The sequence below is a fragment of the Sorghum bicolor genome, chromosome 1 (genome assembly GCF_000003195.3).
Source record: "Sorghum bicolor cultivar BTx623 chromosome 1, Sorghum_bicolor_NCBIv3, whole genome shotgun sequence".
NCBI lineage: Eukaryota > Viridiplantae > Streptophyta > Magnoliopsida > Poales > Poaceae > Sorghum > Sorghum bicolor.
The window spans coordinates 13,767,230-13,786,391 of record NC_012870.2 but is presented as its reverse complement, the minus strand read 5'-3'; the positions used below and the strand labels follow the sequence as shown (position 1 = coordinate 13,786,391).

Here is a 19,162-nt window from a genome sequence, read left to right as displayed (position 1 = left end):
TCTTCGCTGGAGCTTCATTGCAGAGGCAAGGGTGTTTTCTCTTCTCCGAGCATCAATAATGTAAGAGAGTAAAGAGCAGCTTTGATTTGTTCAGTTATTTGCATTATATTTTTGTTTGATTTTGAGCCTGCTTTTGTCTGGTACTGGTAGTAGCATAGGGAACCATTTCTCTTGAGCTGAATTTCAAAATGGATTATATTTTGGGTGCCCAATTGCAGTATCTAAGCGTGATGCAAAATTGCTTTTTTAAAACTATGCATAGACAAGAGTTGCCACCTGTGTAATGATTTCCAGGAAAAAAGGGTTTCATTTAACAAGTTACTCGGTTTTATTGAGCAAACTACATTTATGATGTGGTCTTGAGATTTTGTTATTCTGGAAATGGGCGAGTGTGCAGCAGAGCAGAGTCTTTTTTTTTAATTGAATATGTTTCTAATATGAACTGCAATTCCAGCTGAGATGCTAGAAGTGGTCCTTCCCGAATGAAGAAACCTTGTGATCATTGCAAACGATACGTGGACCATCTGGATGAGAAGAATCAAAGTATGAGCTGCTTCCTCAGGCGTATGACTGCCCGTCCTAAACATATCATGGTAATACTTCTCAAGTTTGATATCTTGCTTTCCATAATTTGCATAGTACTTTGATTAACTTCATCTGGGGTAGCCAGGAAGAACTGAAGGGTGCTAGGCTGCTAGCTACTTCCTGAACACTGGGAAGAGTGACACCCCTACAACCATATGGTCCTCATAGTGAAAAACATAATTTAAATCACAGAAGTAGTTTGCTCCATAAAAAAACGATCTCTGTTTACTGATACATATCCGGACAAACATATCTCAGATTACATTATTTGTTTTTGGTTGACCTGGCCAGGACTTGCTCTATTTACATTAATTCCTTTCAATGTTACTACAGATTGTGCCAAACAAATTTCTGAAGCATTTTGTAGGAAAGTTATCCCAAACTATCAAGTTAGAATCCCCTAATGGCAGCGTATATAATGTTGAAGTTACGGAATGTTATAATAAGATGGTTCTCGCACATGGGTGGGAGGAATTTGTTGGTGCCCATCATATTAAAGAGAACGACTTCTTGCTGTTCCGGCACATTGAAAACTCTGTTTTCAAGGTTCTGATATTTGATTCCGATGGTTGTGAGAAAATCATTTGTTGTGATTGCATAAAAAGCATCCCAAGTGTTGGAGAAACAAGAGTAGATTATGTTGATATTTCAAGCAGCTCTCAGTTTGATACAATAGGATTGTCAAGGGAACTTTCCAGTCGACATGGGGAAAATCTGAAGATGACTGTAACATCCTCGTCATCTGGTGGCTCAGATTATACAGTTATAACTTATAATTTACTTGCATATTTGCCTCAAATTTATGTTACTTATTCCTATTGTTTGTTGTGTCAATTTGCCCAGGAGAAGACATTCCATCTGAAAATGAATCTTTTGAGTCAGATGATCTTCAGGCACCAGGGGCTGATTATATTGTATCACATCGAACTTATCTATCTCAAGAACAAAAGGAGAGAGTAACTTTGCTGATCCAGGAGATTCAACCTAAAACTACTGTTTACATTGCAGTCATGCGGAAGAGCAATGTTCATCCCCTGGCTCCTTCTGTTGTAAGTTCACTACTGTTGAATAGCATGACACCTCTCCCAAAATTATTTCCTTTTTGCTGATGTACATGCTGCCACAGGTATAAGCTAAATTAAATCCTCTTCAAATTCTCATGAGCCTTTTGACTACATATGGACAAATGACACTTTTTTCCCCTTTTGTTCACTGTTGAAACTATTATTTTTTAGAGTCTTGGTTGTTTGTTTACATCACATCATGTTCCATCTGTAATTAGGATATTATAAAGCAATATGCATTTGCATATTTTCCACATGGAAACACAATTGTCACACTTCGGAGACCAGGCAAGAGCAGGAAGTGGCATCCCAAATTCAACACAACAAAAGGTGGTGTGTACAGGCTTCAAGGGCAGTGGTTAGACTTTGTCCGTGACAATCATGTGCAGGAGGGAGATATCTGCGCCTTTTTACCGGAAAAGCTTGGGAGAAGCTTTACATTTATAGTCTATGTACTTTGCGCAGCAGCTACTCGTTCCAGGAATGAAACTCGTTTTCAAAGGGCTGGCCCATGTCCTGGTGGTGGATCTAGTCCAAAGATGGCTTCAGAAGTCCATACTAAGGAGCCAACGGATGGTATTATTGCAAACTTTTAGAAAATCAATTTCATTTTGGATTATCCCCTTCTTATAGCCTATAAAACTATCTGCAGGAGAGCATGTTTCATCTGAAAGAGACATGAATGGAATTTTGCATGAATCTCTGGAGAGCAAAGATTCTGGTAGTCCATCTCAGCCTCTCTACTTTTTACCATCCAAGAGCAGTCTATCTAAATCCCAAAAGAAGATTGTTGAAGAAAGAGTGCAAGCTATCAAATCCGAAGTTCCCATTTATGTAGCAATCATGAGGCAGTTCAGCCTTGGGATCTCTCGGAAACCTGTACTAGTAAGTTCAATTGTCTTCTAAACTCATTCAGTTATTATTATTCATTCTTCTGGTTTTGGTCACTGTCACCTTAAGCTGATTTAATTATGTTGACATGATTGCTGGTCTATGAATCCCAAACTATATATGCACCTGCTTTCATGAAACAAACTTTTTGTTACAACATCAGAGTAATGTCTTATTCGTCCCTGTAAAATACTGAGTATATAAAGGCCAATAATATAAACTTAGAATTAGTTGTCCGCCTCGCTTTCATTGTTTTTCTAACTTTCTATCTGTGACACATCAGGAATTAGGTTCTCTTTTCTAACTTTGTATCTGTAACACATCAGGAATTAGGTTCGCGATATGCTACTGCTGTGAATCTCCCAAATGGAGAGCAAGCTGTGGTGCTCTGGTGCGGGAGAAATATATGGAAGGCCAGTATGGTGACATATCGTCAAAGGCATTATCTTTGTGGAGGTTGGCACAAATTTGTTCGTGACAATGATCTAAGTTTAGGTGATATCTGTCTGTTTGAACTGAAGAGGAACGAGAGGGAACTTACCATGATGGTCCACATCATTCCCATGAAGGAGCTTTAGTTTGTAGTATGGTATAGAAGGAAATGGTGACCTTTTCTTTGTGCTGGCACCCTGTGTTTTGTTATTTTGTAGTACTTTGAAATAATCTATGGTTGTCGTCGAATTATCTGTGCAACTCTTTCATTTGATGCACGCTATCAGTATCCATCCAGACTGGTTCTAGTAAATTTTATGCGATGCAGCATCTTTTGCTAGCTAATTCTTATGGTAAAAAGGAAAATTAATGCAATATTGTTTGTGTTCCATTAGTAGGCAACTTCAAGCGTTTTCCTTGGTGTTCAAATTTATATGAGCGCACGGTACACTGAAACAAGAAAAAGAGTATTCAGGGTAGTAGTCTGTTTTCATTAGTGACTCAAGTTTTTTTTTCACAACTAGATTGCAAATTAGTTTGGCTAATTTGGGGGTAGTCACGTGTTTTCACGACTAGATTGCTTGCTGATGATGTGGTAATAGTGAGGTTGCTGACCGTTACAACAGCATTATTCACTGGTCAGTGATGCCACCGCTCACTGTCGGAATAACAGTAGTGTCTGCTTTTGCTTCACTTGTAGTAGTAGCCTAGCCTACACAAACTTCTTCTCAGAGTTGAGATCCTTGGATATATGCAGCCTCCACAAAGAGGAAATACCACTGCCGCGAGGTTGATGTCGGTGTCCATTTGGTATGCGGCTCGACATTGGTAACACCAGGAACAACATCGATGCCTGGTTTCGAGTTTGTGCTCCTTTTTAGTGGTCAAAGATGAACTCACAGTAGCTCACAACCAAATTGGTACTGCTATGTGGTCCTGAGATGACCCCCAACTTGATGTCTAGACCTTGTTTAGATCTGTTTTTTTTTTGGATTTTGACACTGTAGCACTTTCGTTTGTATTTGGTAATTATTGTCCAATTATAGATTAATTAGTCTCAAAAGATTCGGCTGGCTCGTAAATTATAGGTAAACTGTGTAATTAGTTATTTTTTCATCTATATTTAATGTTGTATGTATGTGCCGCAAGATTTGATGTGATAAAAAATCTTGAATTTTTTTTAGATTATAGGGTAGTTAACATCAACCATCGTAAATGTTTCGACCATGCAAGGCTCCAAAATCTTCAACAACAATATCCTTAGATTGGAAAAGGATGCAAGTCAGACACATGATCTGATGTCCCAATAACATGCATTTGCTCCACCACCCTCAGCTGCGCCAAAGCAGCCTAGCCATGCCTCTCTTCGTTGCATGGGAGTAGCGCCGGTCTTCTAGTTGCCCAACTAGCTCTGCTTGGGCCATGCGCTGTGTGTGGAGAGGAAGAGGAGGAAATGTTTGACTCAATGACATATGGGTCCCTCGTGTCATTGTCTCTTGATATGGATTTTGGGAGGCTTTGTTTGGAGTGTTGCCGCTGGAGCGAAAGAAATTTATTAGACTAACATAAATAGAGAAATTTATTAGACTAACAAAAATAGAGTTGAACACTCAAATCTAAAATAGAAGCTTTGGTTTAGAGACAACTACCCGACTATTCTAGGATTACCGAATACGGGGAAGAAAAGAGAGAGAGGGCGTGGGGGCAGGGTCGGGCCGTCACGATAGAGCATAAAAACGAATAAGATGGATGTCGTTTTCTTGTGATGGTATATTGTTTCACTTTCACCTCCCAGCTCCCGACCGTCGTGCTTTATGTCTGGATTTGGTTATGACCGTATCCCCAATCCTATATACGAGTGACCAGATGTAGAAACAAAACGTGGAAGGTTTTGACTCCATTGAAGAATCTCTTCCCCCTATCCTACTAAGGCCCTGTTTGGTTGCACCCATTAAAGTTTACTACTTATCATATCGAATATTTGAACACATGCATGAAGTATTAAATATAGACTATTTATAAAACTAAAAACACAACTAGAGAGTAATTTGCGTGACGAATCTTTTGAACCTAATTAATTCATGATTGAACACTAATTGTTAAATAAAATAAAAATGCTACAATACTTATTAAACTTTAACAATCCCAACCAAACACGTCTTAAGGCCTGGTTTAGGCTTAGTTTGAGTCGTATTTCCGGTCATGATTTTTCAGACAAGCGAACAATATTTTTAGTGTTTTTTTATTTTGACATTGTAGTATTTTCATTTATATTTAATAATTATTGTTCAACCATAGACTAACTAGGCTCAAAAGATTCATGTCACAAAATTATAGGCAAATTGTGTATTTAGTTTTTTATCTATATTTAATACTCTATGTATATGCTGCAAAATTTAATGTGATAAAAAGTCTTAAATTTTTTTTTGGATTTTTTAAGACGAATGAAGTCGCTCTTCACGCCTGCTCGCTGCAGTCGCTCCATCCTTGCCGTTCATGCCATCTGACTGAGCAACTGAGGGCCTGTTTAGATTTAAAAATTTTTGGCTCAAATTGGCTTAAAGAGGAAAATTTTTGTGGAATTAGGGTCTGAGAACTAAATGGGGCCAAAAAATTTTAGGGCCAAAATTTTAGACTGTAGAACCTGCTATTGTGCACGTACTCCCATAAAAATCTACCTATAACAACTGCAAAGAAAAACCAAACTAAACACCTAAAATTGACTTCTGAGCTAGGCCTGTTTTCAGTCGCTCTACCTCCTTCGTACGGCTGTTGTCCAAAGCGGAATCCAACGGCGCGCCGCAGCTCCTCCGCCTCTCCTCGCCCGCCGCCTGCCGCTGCGCCCACAGCTCACTTCCGTTCGTTCGTTAAGCCCTCGCACAAGCGCGGGCGGCCCTCCGACCGGCCGAAACCCCGGCGGCCTCCTGGAGGTTCCGGGATTGGGATCGGTCTGAGCTGCTGCTGAGGCCGGCGGAGGCGTTCCCTTCTCGTTTCTTGGAGTGGCATGGTGGTGGCGACCGGCCGGTGAATATGGTATGTATGCTACTCGATTCTTCTCGTCACCTTGCGATTTCCTGTGCTACTGCTTCCGATTGGCTGGCAATGTAACGCGCCCCACGAAAGTGTGGTACCATTTCTTGCCCGGGGCACCGGCCTCGTCTGGATTGCTCCCGGCGCGCTGCGAGATTAGTTAGGGGGCACTGCTGTTTCCTTCGGTTTTTGTGCTCCTGCCCTCAATCGGGAAGCGATTCGCATTTCGGGCGATTTGAGTAGTAATCAAATGCTATCGATTCCTCCCGTCGACGCTGCCATTGCTGGCTAGTGTTTGAACCTTCTGCTGCTGCTGTTTGTAGGCAGTCTAATGCTAAGCTTTGAGTAGTAATCAACTGATGTGACACCCACCTAGATAGATAATCTTTTCAGCAAACATGGGGATTTCGCCGGAACATTGTTTTTAGTGAGTTACTGGTGCGATTTATAACTGGATGACAGCAAACATTTTTGTGTTTATGCAGAACACTGTGTGTGAAGTCTGTGGAGATATTGGTTACAGACAACTTCTGCTCTGTTGCAGAGACTGCAAGCGTTGTGCTGTCCACCAGTATGTTTCCTTTTACCCTAATTATGCTTCGTTTCATCACATTCCATTTTATGTTGTGCTTATTAATGGGTGTAGTTTAGACAACAATTTTTTTTTCCTCATTTGACAAACCACGCTATGTAGGGGGGTATGTCTAGTTTTTATCCAGCGTTTTACATCATTTATTTTTTTCCAACCAATTCAAAAGCCAAGTAGACAATTAAATTTTTCCCAACCAATTCAAAAGCCAAGTAGACAAACTATATGAATCTATCTCTATCCTCACATTCCATTGGCTTATAAGTTATAAGTGGACATGTGCAAATCATATATAATACCTAAATGGAAAACTCAAGTACCTTCTGTAATGTAGTTATGTTGTTATAGCATATTAATTTATGGTTGGCCTTTTCTCATTGTGTAGATACTGTTTGGACAAAGTTGTCTTCGATGCATCGTTAATAAAATGGTTCTGTTATGAATGCCTACAAAGGCATGGTGAAGTTATTTGTATCAGTTCTCAAGAGAAGGTGTCCAGTGAAAGGCCACCAAGTCATGCTCATTTTCGTTCGCCAGTACATCAGCTAGTTACCAAGAGTGTGGAATCAGTAAGGGATGCAGAGCCATGGAGAAATGGAAAAAATGAATCATTTGCGACTAAATATACATCTCTCAACAGAATTTATTCTTCGGTTAAGAAGCACAATAAAAAGAAGTCACTTATGAAACCAATGGGTAACTGCACAAGTAGAAAAGTACGAATCGCTAAAGTTACCACCCATACAAGTGCTGAAGCATCATGCTCTTGTGAAAGCATTGGAACAGAATCAGCTCAGAGCAACCATGGCAAGAACCAGCAGGTAGACCATGAAAACCCTGTTGCAAGTGTTCGAGAAAGAAGTGTAGATCCCATTAGTATTTCATGCAGCTCTCATGATACCATAGCAGCATCCGAAAGCAGTGAAAGATCCACGGAATGCCAAAAGGCTAGCTCCTGTCGTCATCGGAAAACTGTGAAGATGGCTACGGTGTCCTCATCATCTGAGGAGTCAGGTTATAGCATTATTCAAGTTCCATGCATATTTACCTTGAATTGTACATCACTTATTATAAACTCTGTTGCAAAATTTTGTACAGGAGAAAACACTATCTCTAAAAACGTATCTTTGAAGTATGTTTTGGCATATAGAAGTTATCTATCTAAAGCACAAAATAAGAGAGTAATGAAGCTTATTCAGGAAATTCAACCTGAATTCACAATTTTTATATCAATAATGCGGAGGAACAATGTAGCACCCCCGGGTCCTTTTCTGGTAACTCCACTGCTCCTATTGAATAGGCAACTCGTTTATATCAACATTGGCTGTCTGTAGATAATAGTGCCAATGTATGGGAAATTTACCTATGAGATTCCGGTTGTCATGAACCTTCTTAGCATCTTGTTCCATTTGCTATCAGGGAATTACCAAGGAATATGCAGTTGCACATTTCCCAGATAAAACCACAAATGTCACTCTTGAGACGCCTGGCAAGAGCAAGAAGTGGCATCCCAAATTCTACAAAAGAGATGAAAGTAGAAAGAACATGCTGATGGGACAGTGGCTAGACTTTGTCCGTGACAATCATGTGCAGGAGGGAGATATCTGCCTCCTTTTACCGACAAAAGATGAGATAAGATACACATTTATGATCTATGTTCTTCATGAAACAACTCATTCTGGAGGTGGGGCTGGCTTTCAAAGGATTGGCCCATGCCCTGGTTCATCTAGTGCAAAGATGGCTTCAGAAATCCATATTGAGGAGGAACCAACCACTGGTATTGTTATAGAACATGAAAAAAACCATTAGCTCTCTAGATTATTCCTTTTCTTATGGTCTAAAACTGTCGGCAGGAGAACATGTTTCCTTGGAAAGTGATATGCAAGAAATTTCTCATGAACCTCTGGAGAGCAGAGACTCTGATGATCCATTCGAACGACCTCCATACTATGTACCATGCAGGAATCCTCTATCTAGATCCCAAAAGAGAATTGTTGAGGAGCGAGTGCGAGCTATCCGATCTGAAATTCCCATTTGTGTGGCAGTAATGAAGAACAACAACATTGGTGTCGCTCAGCGATGGATGCTAGTAAGCTCAATTCTTTCTTGTTTAGTCTTGTTTTTTTTATCCTTAAGGTTGATGTTCCTGTCATCTTAACCTTATTTTGTCGAAGTGGGCATCCTTTTGTCATCTGAGAGCTCACCAATTCACCGGCCTTCATATCAGCAAACTCTTTGCTGTTATTAAATCATATAAACGTAATATTTTCTCCAAAACAATCAACATAGAAACACCACCCACCAATATAACTCCTCACAGAGTTGTTGAACCAACATTGTAGTGTGTTGCTAACTTACTGATCCATAATGCATCAGGAATTATGTTCAGGATTTGCTTCGGTATATCTCCCAACTATGGGTCAAACCATATTGCTCCAGTGCGAGGGGAAGACGTGGGAGGCCAAAATGATGTTTCATAATGGTAGAAGGTGGTTTCTTAATGGAGGTTGGCCCAATTTCGCTCGTGGCAACAGCCTGCGTGTCGGCGACATGTGTCTATTTGAACTGAAGGCGAAAGAGAGTAAGCTTACCATGGCAGTCCATATCATTCGCAAGGAGCAGTTTTAGGTTGCTGTGTATACGAAAGTGTGTGCCCCCTGTTCTTTCGGTTGGCACGCTGGGCTTGTTGTGCCTGTTTCGTACTTTATGTAGTTAATCCATGGTTGTGGCTGTGTTTGAAAGCAAGCCTATTTTTAGGCAAACAAATGTAATCAAGTTCTCGAAGCGGTTTTCACAATCCTCCTTTTCTTTTCTTGATCTGTTCTTTGAATTAGTCCTTTGTTTACAATGACATTATATCACCAAAACTCACGATAGGATTTGATGCACTTTCATTTACACCGTTTTAAGACTGGATAACGAGCTAGCTCGGCTCGGCTCGTTATCTTAACAAGCCAGAAAGCTAGCTCGAGTTGGTTCGTTAAGCTCGTGAGCCAGGTATAAAGAGTATATAAAATATAATATTTATATTTATCTAAAGCTTAAAAACAGTAATAATAAAATAATAATACATCCAATTGTTTTAAGTCTAACAAAATATTCATATGAGTTAACATATCAACCATTTATAAAGTGTAAGACATTAACATATCAACCATTTATAAAGTGTAAGACATTAAGTAATACAAAACTAGTATAAGTTATGATGATTTTCTCTCTAACACTATAGCTCGTTAGGCTCGCGAGCGGCTCGTGGGTTGGCTCGAGTTGGCTCGTTATAACTAACGAGCTAAAATCTTAGCTGGGCTCGGCTCGTTATCCTAACAAGCTGAGCCAAGCCAACCACGAGCCGAGCGAGCTAACGAAATTCGAGTTTTTCGTCTAGCCTTACACCGTTTCCTCCTATTCTGCTTTTGCCTTCCGTAACCAAGAGCATGTTATGACAGAAAATACTGTTGGCTGATTTATTGTGAGAAAAAAATATTGCTAAATAGCTAACAGATTCGACTGATAAACTTAAATAGTCGAAGAACATTCCGTTCTGCTGGAGAGCGTTGCATGACTTGCAGACTACTGATCCTATACGGATGCAAAACTAAAGCAGCATGCAGAGCACAAATTAACACCCTGGATCTGCATGGCGTCCCAATACAGTCTTTGGTCCTGTTTCTGCCCTGCATCACTACGTGTTTGCTCCTCCATACAATCCTCTACATCACTATGTGTATTTATAGTTTTTTTTTTCTTTTAAAACTATAACTAAAAGAACTGTTCGTTGATGTATCACTATAAGAACTGTTCGTTGATGTATCACTATAAGTCTGCTCCTCCACACAATCCTCTACGTCACTACGTGCATTTGATTTTTTCTTTCAAAACTATAATTGAAAATACTATTCATTAATTTGTTATGATAAAAAAATAATACTAAATAGCTGCCAAATTTTTAGCAGTTCCGGTGGTAGTCAGCACTGTATATAGTCTGTAGTGCCGGCCTCTCTCAGGTGGAAAACCGGTCGTCCTGGTGGGTCCCACCTGACCCGATGCGGAAACGAAGAAAGGTCTACCGACTAGTAAATCGGTCGGTCCTGGTGGCGGTGGTTCGTCCGAAGTCGAATCCAACGGCGCGCCGCAGCTCCTCCGGCCCTCTTTCTTTTCCGTTCGTTCGTTAAGCCCTTGCACAAGCGCGGGCGGCCCCTCCGACTCCGACCGGCGGAAACCCCGGCGGCCTCCTGCAGATTATTACGGGATTGGGATCGGCCTGAGCTGCTGAGGCCGGCCGCCGGCGGAGGGTGATCCCTTCTCGTTTCTTGGTGTGGCAGGCAGGCAAAGGTGGTGGTGACCGGCCGGCCGGCGAATATGGTATGTATTGCATGCATCATATATCATACCCCCGATAGATTCGTCTCCTTCCTCTCGTCCTCCTTGCGATTTCCTGTTCTTCTACTTCTTCCCGGCTGGCATTGTAAATATGTAATGCGCCGGCAAAAGTGTGGTTTCAATGCAATGTAATTCGTCTGGATTGCTCCCGTCGCGCAACGAGATCAATTGATAGTTAGCTTTTTTAGAAAAAAAAGATTAATTAATAGTTAAGGGTGATATACTGTTTCCTTTAATTTGGTTTTGGTGCTCCTGTCCTCACTCAGGATGCGATTCGCGTTCGGGCGATTCGGATATTACTCAAATGCTATCGATTCCTCCGGTCGATGCTGCCATTGTTGGCTAATGTATGAACCTTCTGCTGCTCTGCTGTTTGTAAGCGGCGTCCTAATACTCTTTGAGTAATCAACTGATCTGAGACACCCACCTAGTCACATAGATAGATAATCTTTTCAGAAAAGATGGGGGGTTTCGCCGGAACAATTTGAGTTGTGATAGTGAGTTGCTGGCATAACTGATAATCTGATGATGACAGCAAACATTTTTTTTTGTGTGTGTGTTTGTGCAGAACATTGTGTGTGAAGTCTGTGGAGATATTGGTTTCAGACAACTTCTGCTATGTTGCAGAGACTGCAAGCGTTATGCTGTGCACCAGTATGTCTCTCTCTTTACACTAGTTATGCTTTATTTTTATTACATTTGATTTTTGTTGTGCTTATTAATGGGCGTAGACAACAACATCCCCCCCCCCCACCCCTTATATGACAAACCACGCTATCATCTTAGAGGTTAGGCCTACTTTTTACCCACCATTTTACATCATTGTTTTTTTTTTCGAATCATTTCAAAAGTCGAGTAGATAAACTATATGAATGTATCCCTATCTTCACATTCTATTGAATTAGAATTAGAAATGGGTATTTGCAAATCATGTAATACCTACATTGAAAACTCAAGTACCTTCTGTAGTCTGTACTGAAATTATGTTGTTAAAGCTTATTAAAATGGTCGTCCTTGTGTAGATACTGTTTGGACAAAGTTGTCTTCGATGCATCGTTAATAGAATGGTTCTGTTATGAATGCCAACAAAGGCGTGGTGAAGTTACTTGCATCAGATCTCTAGAGCAGGTGTCAAGTGAAGGGCCACTAAGTCATGGTCAATTTGGTACTCTGGTACACCAGCTAACTACCAAGAGGGTGGAGTCAGTAAGGGATGCAGGGCCATATTCACCCAATGGTGGTTGTGATGAATTATTTTCCTGCCCTGGCATAGAAAACATCCCAAGAGTTCGAGAAAGAAGTGTAGATCCCATTAATATTTCCAGAATTTCTGAACATGATACCACACAAGCGTCTGCAAGCAGTGAAAGATCCACGGAGTGTCAAACGGCTAGCTCCTGTCGTCGCGAGAAAACTGCGAAGATGGCTATGGCGTCCTCATCATCTGAGGAGTCAGGTTATAGCATTATTCCAGTTGCTTTCATCTTTACCTCGAATCATCACTTGTTATTATTAAACTCTGTTGTGAAATTTTGTACAGGAGAAGACATTCTCTCTGAAAAGGAATTTTTGGAATATGTTTTGGCATATAGATGCTACCTATCTAAAGCACAAAAGAAGAGAGTAATGGAGCTTATTCAGGAAATTCAACCTGAATTCACAATTTTTATATCAATAATGCGGAGGGGCAATGTGCAACCCCCGGGTCCTTTTCTGGTAACTCCACTACTCCTATTGAATAGGCAACTCATTTATCTCAACATGAACTGTTTGTAGATAATAGTAACAATTTATGGGAGATTTACCTATGAAATTCTGGTTGTCATGAATCTTCTGAGCATCATGTTCCATTTGCTATCAGGGAATTACCAGGGATTATGCAAGTGCACATTTCCCAGATGGAAGTAAACATGTCACTCTTGAGACGCCTGGCAAGAGCAAGAAGTGGCATCCCAAATTCTACAGAAGAGATGAAAGTAGAAATTACATGCTGATAGGACAGTGGCTAGACTTTGTCCGTGACAATCATGTGCAGGAGGGAGATATCTGCCTCCTTGTACCGACAAAAGATGAGATAAGGTGCACATTTATGGTCTATGTTCTTCATGAAGCAACTCATTCTAGAGGTGGGGCTGGCTTTCAAATGGGTGGCCCATTCCCTGGTGCATCTAGTGCACACATGGCTTCAGAAATCCATATCGAGGAGGAACCTATCGCTGGTATTAGTGCAAAACATAAAACACTATTAGCTCTCTAGATTATTCATTTTCTTATATAGTCTAAAACTGTCTGCAGGTGAACATGTTTCCTCGGAAAGTGATATGCAAGAAATTCCTCATGAACCTCTGGAGGGCGGAGACTCTGATGATCAATTTGTGCCTCCATACATTGTACCATGCAAGAGTCCTCTATCTAAATCCCAGAAGAGAATCGTTGAGGAGCGAGTGCGAGCCATCCGATCTGAAATTCCCATTTGTGTGGCAGTAATGAAGAACAACAACGTTGGTGTTGCTCAACGTTGGATGCTAGTAAGCTCAATTCTTTTTTTTGTTTGGTCTTAAAATTGTTTTTTTTATCCTTAAGCTTGCTGTTCCTGTCATCTTAACCTTATTTTGTTTAAGTGGGCATCTTTTGTCATCTGAGAGCTCACCGATTCACCCGCCTTCGTATCAGCAAACTCTTTGCTGTTAAATCATAAAAACGTAATATTTTCTCCATAACAGTCAACTTACAAATACAACCCACCAATATAGCCCCTAGAAGTTTTCTAGGTTAATTACAGAGTTGTTGAACCAACATTGTAGTGTGTTGCTAACTACTGATCCATAATGCATCAGGAATTAGGTTCACGATATGGTTCGGTATATCTCCCAACTAAAGGGCAAAATATATGGCTCCAATGTGGGGGGAAGACATGGAAGGCAAAAATGATGTTTCACAATGGTAGAAGGTGGTTTCTTAATGGAGGTTGGCCCAATTTTGCTCGTGGCAATGGCCTGCGCGTGGGTGACATCTGTCTATTCGAACTGAAGAAGAAAGAGAGTAAGCTTACCATGGCAGTCCATATCATTCGCAAGGAGAAGTTTTAGGCTGCGGTATATGAAAGTGTTGCCGTATATATAAGGACTGTCATGGTTATCATCCTATATGCCGAAATGTCACCTTGCTTTTGCTTGTACATTTAGCAGACAATTTTGTTTGATTTTCATTGCATGCCAATATATGTTTTGTGATAACTCAGTGTCTCTTGCCTTGTTGTAATCGTTTGGGGAGCACCTAACCAAAATTGTAGTTATACGATCACGTTGAGGGTAGCTCTGATCAAAATCCGACAACAGCAGGCTCTTTCAAGGGCAGTACAATTGTTCCTGACGATTGAACATGCAGCTAGAGTTTCAGAGCTACCCTTGGCTCTTACAAAAAGTGAAGATGGTTGCGTGTTTGAAAGCAACTCATTTTTAGGCAAACAAATATGATCAAGTTCTCAATGAGGTTTCCACAATCCTCGGTTCCTTTTCTTGAAATATACTCCTATGTCTACATTCATGTCCTACAGTACATACCTAGTTCTGAGGGGTTGAGACATTGGTTTATATTTACTAACAGCATGCCCGTATGTTGTAATAATGGGATAAAAAATCCAGTTTAGTACAAACAGTAAAGATACACAGCGTACATGTTGTTTTAAAATGGAAGTGTACGTGCCGCACGATCAAGGGGTTGAGGCACGCACACAGCACCCATTTTAATTTGATTCTGCACTCCCTCAGCGATTTTTTTTTTGAAAGGAATGGCAGGAGCTCTGCCTCTCTATTAAGTTAGAAAAGAGAAAGTTTTATGTACAGCTTGAGGAAACAGCTGCTTAAAAGCAGAGCACTCAGAGAAGAAGATAACAAATTCCAGAAAAAAAGCTAGCCTGCTCTCTGAATAGCCCTTTCTCTTTGCGCTATGTCCTCTTTAATCTTTGAAGCAACCTGCAGCGCCGCCTCATATGCATTGTTGAAAATTCTACGATTTCTCTCCTTCCAAAGATTCCAGCAAGTATAAATGACCAAGCCGTTGAAGCGCCTTCTTTCTTCCCTTGGGATTTTCGTTACAGCCTCCTCCCACCATGACTTGATGCTAGAAGGGTCTTGGTGGAATTGAGTGCTCCCAGTTTAGGATATGATTCCACACCGCCTTGGCGTACGGGCATAGAAGGGAAAGGTGTAAGCATGTTTCTAAGGGGCCGTTGCACCGAACGCAGCGATCCTGATGAGGCCAACCTCTTCTCTGAAGGTTATCCGCCGTTAGTATCTTGCCTTGCACTAGAATCCAAGCGTATACTTTGCACTTATTTTCTGCTCGGGCTTTCCAAATGAGGTCATTTTTGAAAGTGGCATAAGACCCTCTGAACTGAATCCTGTACGCAGAGCGGGTGGAGTAGCATCCATCTGCGGTCCATCGCCAAATGATGGAGTCCTTTACGCCCGGCTGCAGTTGTATGGCTTGGGTTCTTATCCAAAGTGAAACTCCCTCAGCGATTGACGCATGCCTTCCACGCATCGATCATATCAAATTAATCAAATGATGATACTGCATCTAGGAGGAGCGAAATAAATTAATTACTGCTCCTACTATTTGGACACAAAAAAAAAATCAGCGCACGCAACCGTATGGCCTATAAATGGATCGAAAGCTAGGTTTCTGCTAGCACAGTCAAGCTTAGCTTGCTTCTCACTATCATGGTGCTTGCTTAATTTTCACCACCGTCTGAATAGAAAGCAAAGCTGTTTCTGCTAGTTGTCGTTTACCTCAGCGATGGACATGGAGGCGTTAAGAGTTTCGCTATCATACTTCTATTTCCTCTCTTAATTGAAAGGCAGAGCTCCTGCCATTACGTTAAAAAAAAAGAGTTTCGCTATCATGGTGCTGCCCTTGCTCTAGTTCTTGAGCAGCACACCCAAGTGCAAGCTTCCGACGTTTGCTGCCCATCCACTACTCAAAAGGATACTCACTTTGGAATGTGCGCGGCGTTAGTAGGCTGCAAACTTGTTACTGGGAAATGTCCCTACACCAAAACACCTTAAAAAATAGTGATTTTTCGGAGTTCTAGAGCTCCAATCCCGTCAAAATAAAAGAGGAGCATGTAGAGGAAAAAGATGCAAAGACGGGCATCCTAAGGATAGCCACCTCTGTTAATAGTCTATTAACAAAGGTGGTTATCGTAGCAACGTCGTCTTTGTTAATCTATTAACCAAGGAGGATGTTTTAAGCAGCTCTTCTCGGCGAACACTTAATGACCATCTCAGTTAATGAATTAATGGAGTCGGTTGTGTCATAAGGCATTCGCCTCTGTTAGTAAACTATTAATGGAGACGGTTATCTTATGATGACCGCCTCCATTATAACCATTAATAAAGACGGCTGCAGCGAGGCCTGACGGAGATTAACGGAGGCGACATCCTACTGTGCCTGCCTCCGTTAATCCAGGTTTAGTAGCATGCGAAATCTTTTGTGGAAGTGAATATCGTGGAGTATGAAGCCCTCTTACATAGATTTATTGGGTTTTGCCAACCCAAACTTATATCCATAAATATAAATCTGCCTGCAAAAAAACCATGACCCATCACGGATCCAATTTTGTGCCGAGACCCATGCCCCCTCTATCTTACGTGGTCTCTGGTTGCTCATATCTTTGCACTCCTCATCAATGGGAACTCCATGCGCAGGCCCTTAGAAATCTAATTTGTCATGGCTAATGCTATCTCTGAATCTTCTCAATATCTTATCCTAGAGCTTTATATACTCTCCTTCGTCGATTCACTCTGCTGGTCTACCATGATAATATTAGTGTTATGTATTAATCGAGTTCAGCACTAATGCACCAGACACATAGAGACTGATCTTGCATAATTTATTTACTACCAGAATTGTGGAGTTCTTATAGTGTTTTAGGTAGTACGGAGTAATAAAGAATACATCAGTTCTAGCACATAAAAATCCTCACTAGAGACATTTGATAGAGAAAAGATTGTACAGATGCTGAATGCTAAACATTATTAGAAGAACCTCACATCACCAGAGAAGAATCTGTAGTTTCTAGCTGCCATTATTCAATCGTCTCGTAAAAAATAATCAATCTGCAGTCATACGTGTGATATGGATCTGTTTACACCACGATTGCGCTGCAGCAGTCGGCTGCCGACGAGAGCGCTTCAATTCTCATGGTCATGCGCATGCCGTAGGCGCCCGCGTGCAGTGCAGTGGGTTCAGGCACGTACACACCACCATCTCTGCACTCCCTCAGCGATTGCCACCTGCGTCGAGCAAATTAAATGACAGTATCGATCAACTACTCCTACATACTACTACTAATAATATGATGATATATATTTTATTTGTAACCACACATACTCCTATGTCGTAGTTCTCATCCATCTCGCCTATAAATGGATCCAAGCTAGGCTTCTAGCATCAGTCAAGCTTTTTTCGCTCCACTCACTCACCATCAGTCCATCACATTACTCACATTCGCCGGCCGGGAGGATCCATCATCCATGGATAAGACTAAGAGCTTGGTTATCACCATGCTTATCCTGGGTCTAGTTCTGGAGCAGCAGGGCCAAGCAGTGCACGCTAATAAGAGCTGCTGCCCATCCAGGATTGCAAGAAATATGTACAATACATGCCGCTTTCGAGGCGCTTCCAGGGAAACGTGTGCGAGATTCGCACGCTGCGAAATTGTTCAGGGGAAATGTAAAGACCCTCACTACATTGACCACCAGTACTCCCCTTACTCGGACTCTGGTACATTAGAATCCATCACCAAAATTCTATTCTTTTAAATTTCTAATATATACGTAGCTCTCTGTACTGTTTCATGCATGTATATATATATATATATATATATATATATATATATATATATATATATTTGCCGTAAGGAAATACGGGAAATAATACTGCTATATATAGTTCCGTTTTTCATGCATTGTTTTGTGTTGCAGAGGCAGCGGATGCTGTGCTTGAATTCTGCAAGTCGGGATGTACATCGTCTGTGTGCAACAACATCAAAACCGGTATATATATATATGACAAATAATGCCTTTTTCATTTCATTCAGAGGTCGTCAAAGAAGCTGTCCTCAAAACTGGTATATGACAATTGATACCTTTATTTCTTTAATTAATTAGCTGCCCTGAAAGAAGAGGAGGATGATGCCGTGGACCGCTGCGGCGAAGCATGCTACCGCTTCTGCACCAAGCATGTTGACGCTGCCACCAATGTTTCTTAAGCATGCAAGAGAGTTTCACGTTGAAGCAAGGGCCCAGTTGTCCTCGTGTTTCCCATTTTCGTCTTCTCGAAAAATCTCTAGAAAAACTCCTGCGCTTAATAACTGCTGGATATATACATACTACTATATATCCACGCATGTAATAAATGTATTACCTATACTAGTACCATGTAACAGTTGTGAGTTTGTCTCTCCTTATATTCCAATAATAAATATAAAAGGTCTAAGGTACGGTGATCATCTTGATGGCACAAACCATCTCAAAAGCGTGTTCGTTCCTCTCTAGAATTATATGTATCTGGATAGTAAAGCAACGTTGTTTGCTGTCAAGTATCCACTACTGGACCTTCGGCAAAAGCTTTGCTGAGGGCGATCCTCGGCAAAGAGCACTCGGAGAATTTTAAGTCAGCAAAGAGAGTCTTTGTTGAGGGCCTTTATCGGACACTCGACAAAGCTTTTGTCAAAGGCCAGAACGGCCCTCGACAAAGAAAAGCAACCGTTACGGTGCCAGCGCCATTTGCGGTTTCTTTATCGATTGACGAGGGCTTACATAGGCCCTCGACAAAGATTTTTTTTTTTACTTTTTTAAAAGAGCCCTCAGCAAAGACACTACTATAACAAAAAAAATAATATTATAATAATTAAATGAAGTAGTTAGCACAGCATATATATATATAAAATTTCAAATTCAATCTAACCATATATATATAATATTAAATCTGACCACATAAATCATAAAAGAAGATGTGCATAGATATACTACTAGCTAGAGCAACTGAATTCACAAGTAGCATTTGCATTGCCACTTGGGCACAACACCTCTACATTTTTAATAAGAAAATGGTATGTCTTGGTGTGCAAAGGAGACAAACACTGGACTTTCAAATTGTAATATATTATTGTTCACAAAATTAA

General features: G+C 40.9%; 4 protein-coding genes across 6 annotated transcripts; all 4 read left to right on the top strand.

Moving 5' to 3' along the window:
* On the top strand, nucleotides 2,312-3,232 carry LOC110433984 (B3 domain-containing protein Os03g0619600-like). Its single transcript, XM_021457345.1, has 2 exons — nucleotides 2,312-2,534; nucleotides 2,867-3,232. The coding sequence occupies exons 1-2, from the start codon at nucleotides 2,328-2,330 to the stop codon at nucleotides 3,116-3,118; spliced, it is 459 nt and encodes a 152-aa protein (XP_021313020.1). The 5' UTR covers nucleotides 2,312-2,327; the 3' UTR covers nucleotides 3,119-3,232.
* LOC8062505 (B3 domain-containing protein Os03g0619600) lies at nucleotides 5,727-9,403 on the top strand. Of its 3 annotated transcripts, XM_002466768.2 has the most exons (8): nucleotides 5,727-6,005; nucleotides 6,488-6,573; nucleotides 6,977-7,412; nucleotides 7,501-7,605; nucleotides 7,690-7,865; nucleotides 8,011-8,368; nucleotides 8,445-8,680; nucleotides 8,968-9,403. In XM_002466768.2, exons 4-8 carry the CDS (start codon nucleotides 7,572-7,574, stop codon nucleotides 9,217-9,219), a joined length of 1,056 nt encoding a protein of 351 aa, XP_002466813.1. In that variant the 5' UTR covers nucleotides 5,727-6,005; nucleotides 6,488-6,573; nucleotides 6,977-7,412; nucleotides 7,501-7,571; the 3' UTR covers nucleotides 9,220-9,403. The 3 variants fall into 3 exon arrangements, with proteins under 3 accessions (XP_002466813.1, XP_021315001.1, XP_021314996.1); XM_021459326.1 differs by having other exon boundaries at nucleotides 6,977-7,605; XM_021459321.1 differs by having other exon boundaries at nucleotides 6,977-7,865.
* LOC8062504 (B3 domain-containing protein Os03g0619800) lies at nucleotides 10,611-14,211 on the top strand. Its single transcript, XM_002466767.2, has 7 exons — nucleotides 10,611-10,953; nucleotides 11,540-11,625; nucleotides 11,994-12,427; nucleotides 12,512-12,687; nucleotides 12,833-13,190; nucleotides 13,267-13,499; nucleotides 13,809-14,211. The coding sequence occupies exons 1-7, from the start codon at nucleotides 10,951-10,953 to the stop codon at nucleotides 14,058-14,060; spliced, it is 1,542 nt and encodes a 513-aa protein (XP_002466812.1). The 5' UTR covers nucleotides 10,611-10,950; the 3' UTR covers nucleotides 14,061-14,211.
* LOC8062503 (thionin) lies at nucleotides 17,442-18,433 on the top strand. The gene is made up of 3 exons (XM_002466766.2): nucleotides 17,442-17,760; nucleotides 17,961-18,032; nucleotides 18,147-18,433. The coding sequence occupies exons 1-3, from the start codon at nucleotides 17,511-17,513 to the stop codon at nucleotides 18,245-18,247; spliced, it is 423 nt and encodes a 140-aa protein (XP_002466811.1). The 5' UTR covers nucleotides 17,442-17,510; the 3' UTR covers nucleotides 18,248-18,433.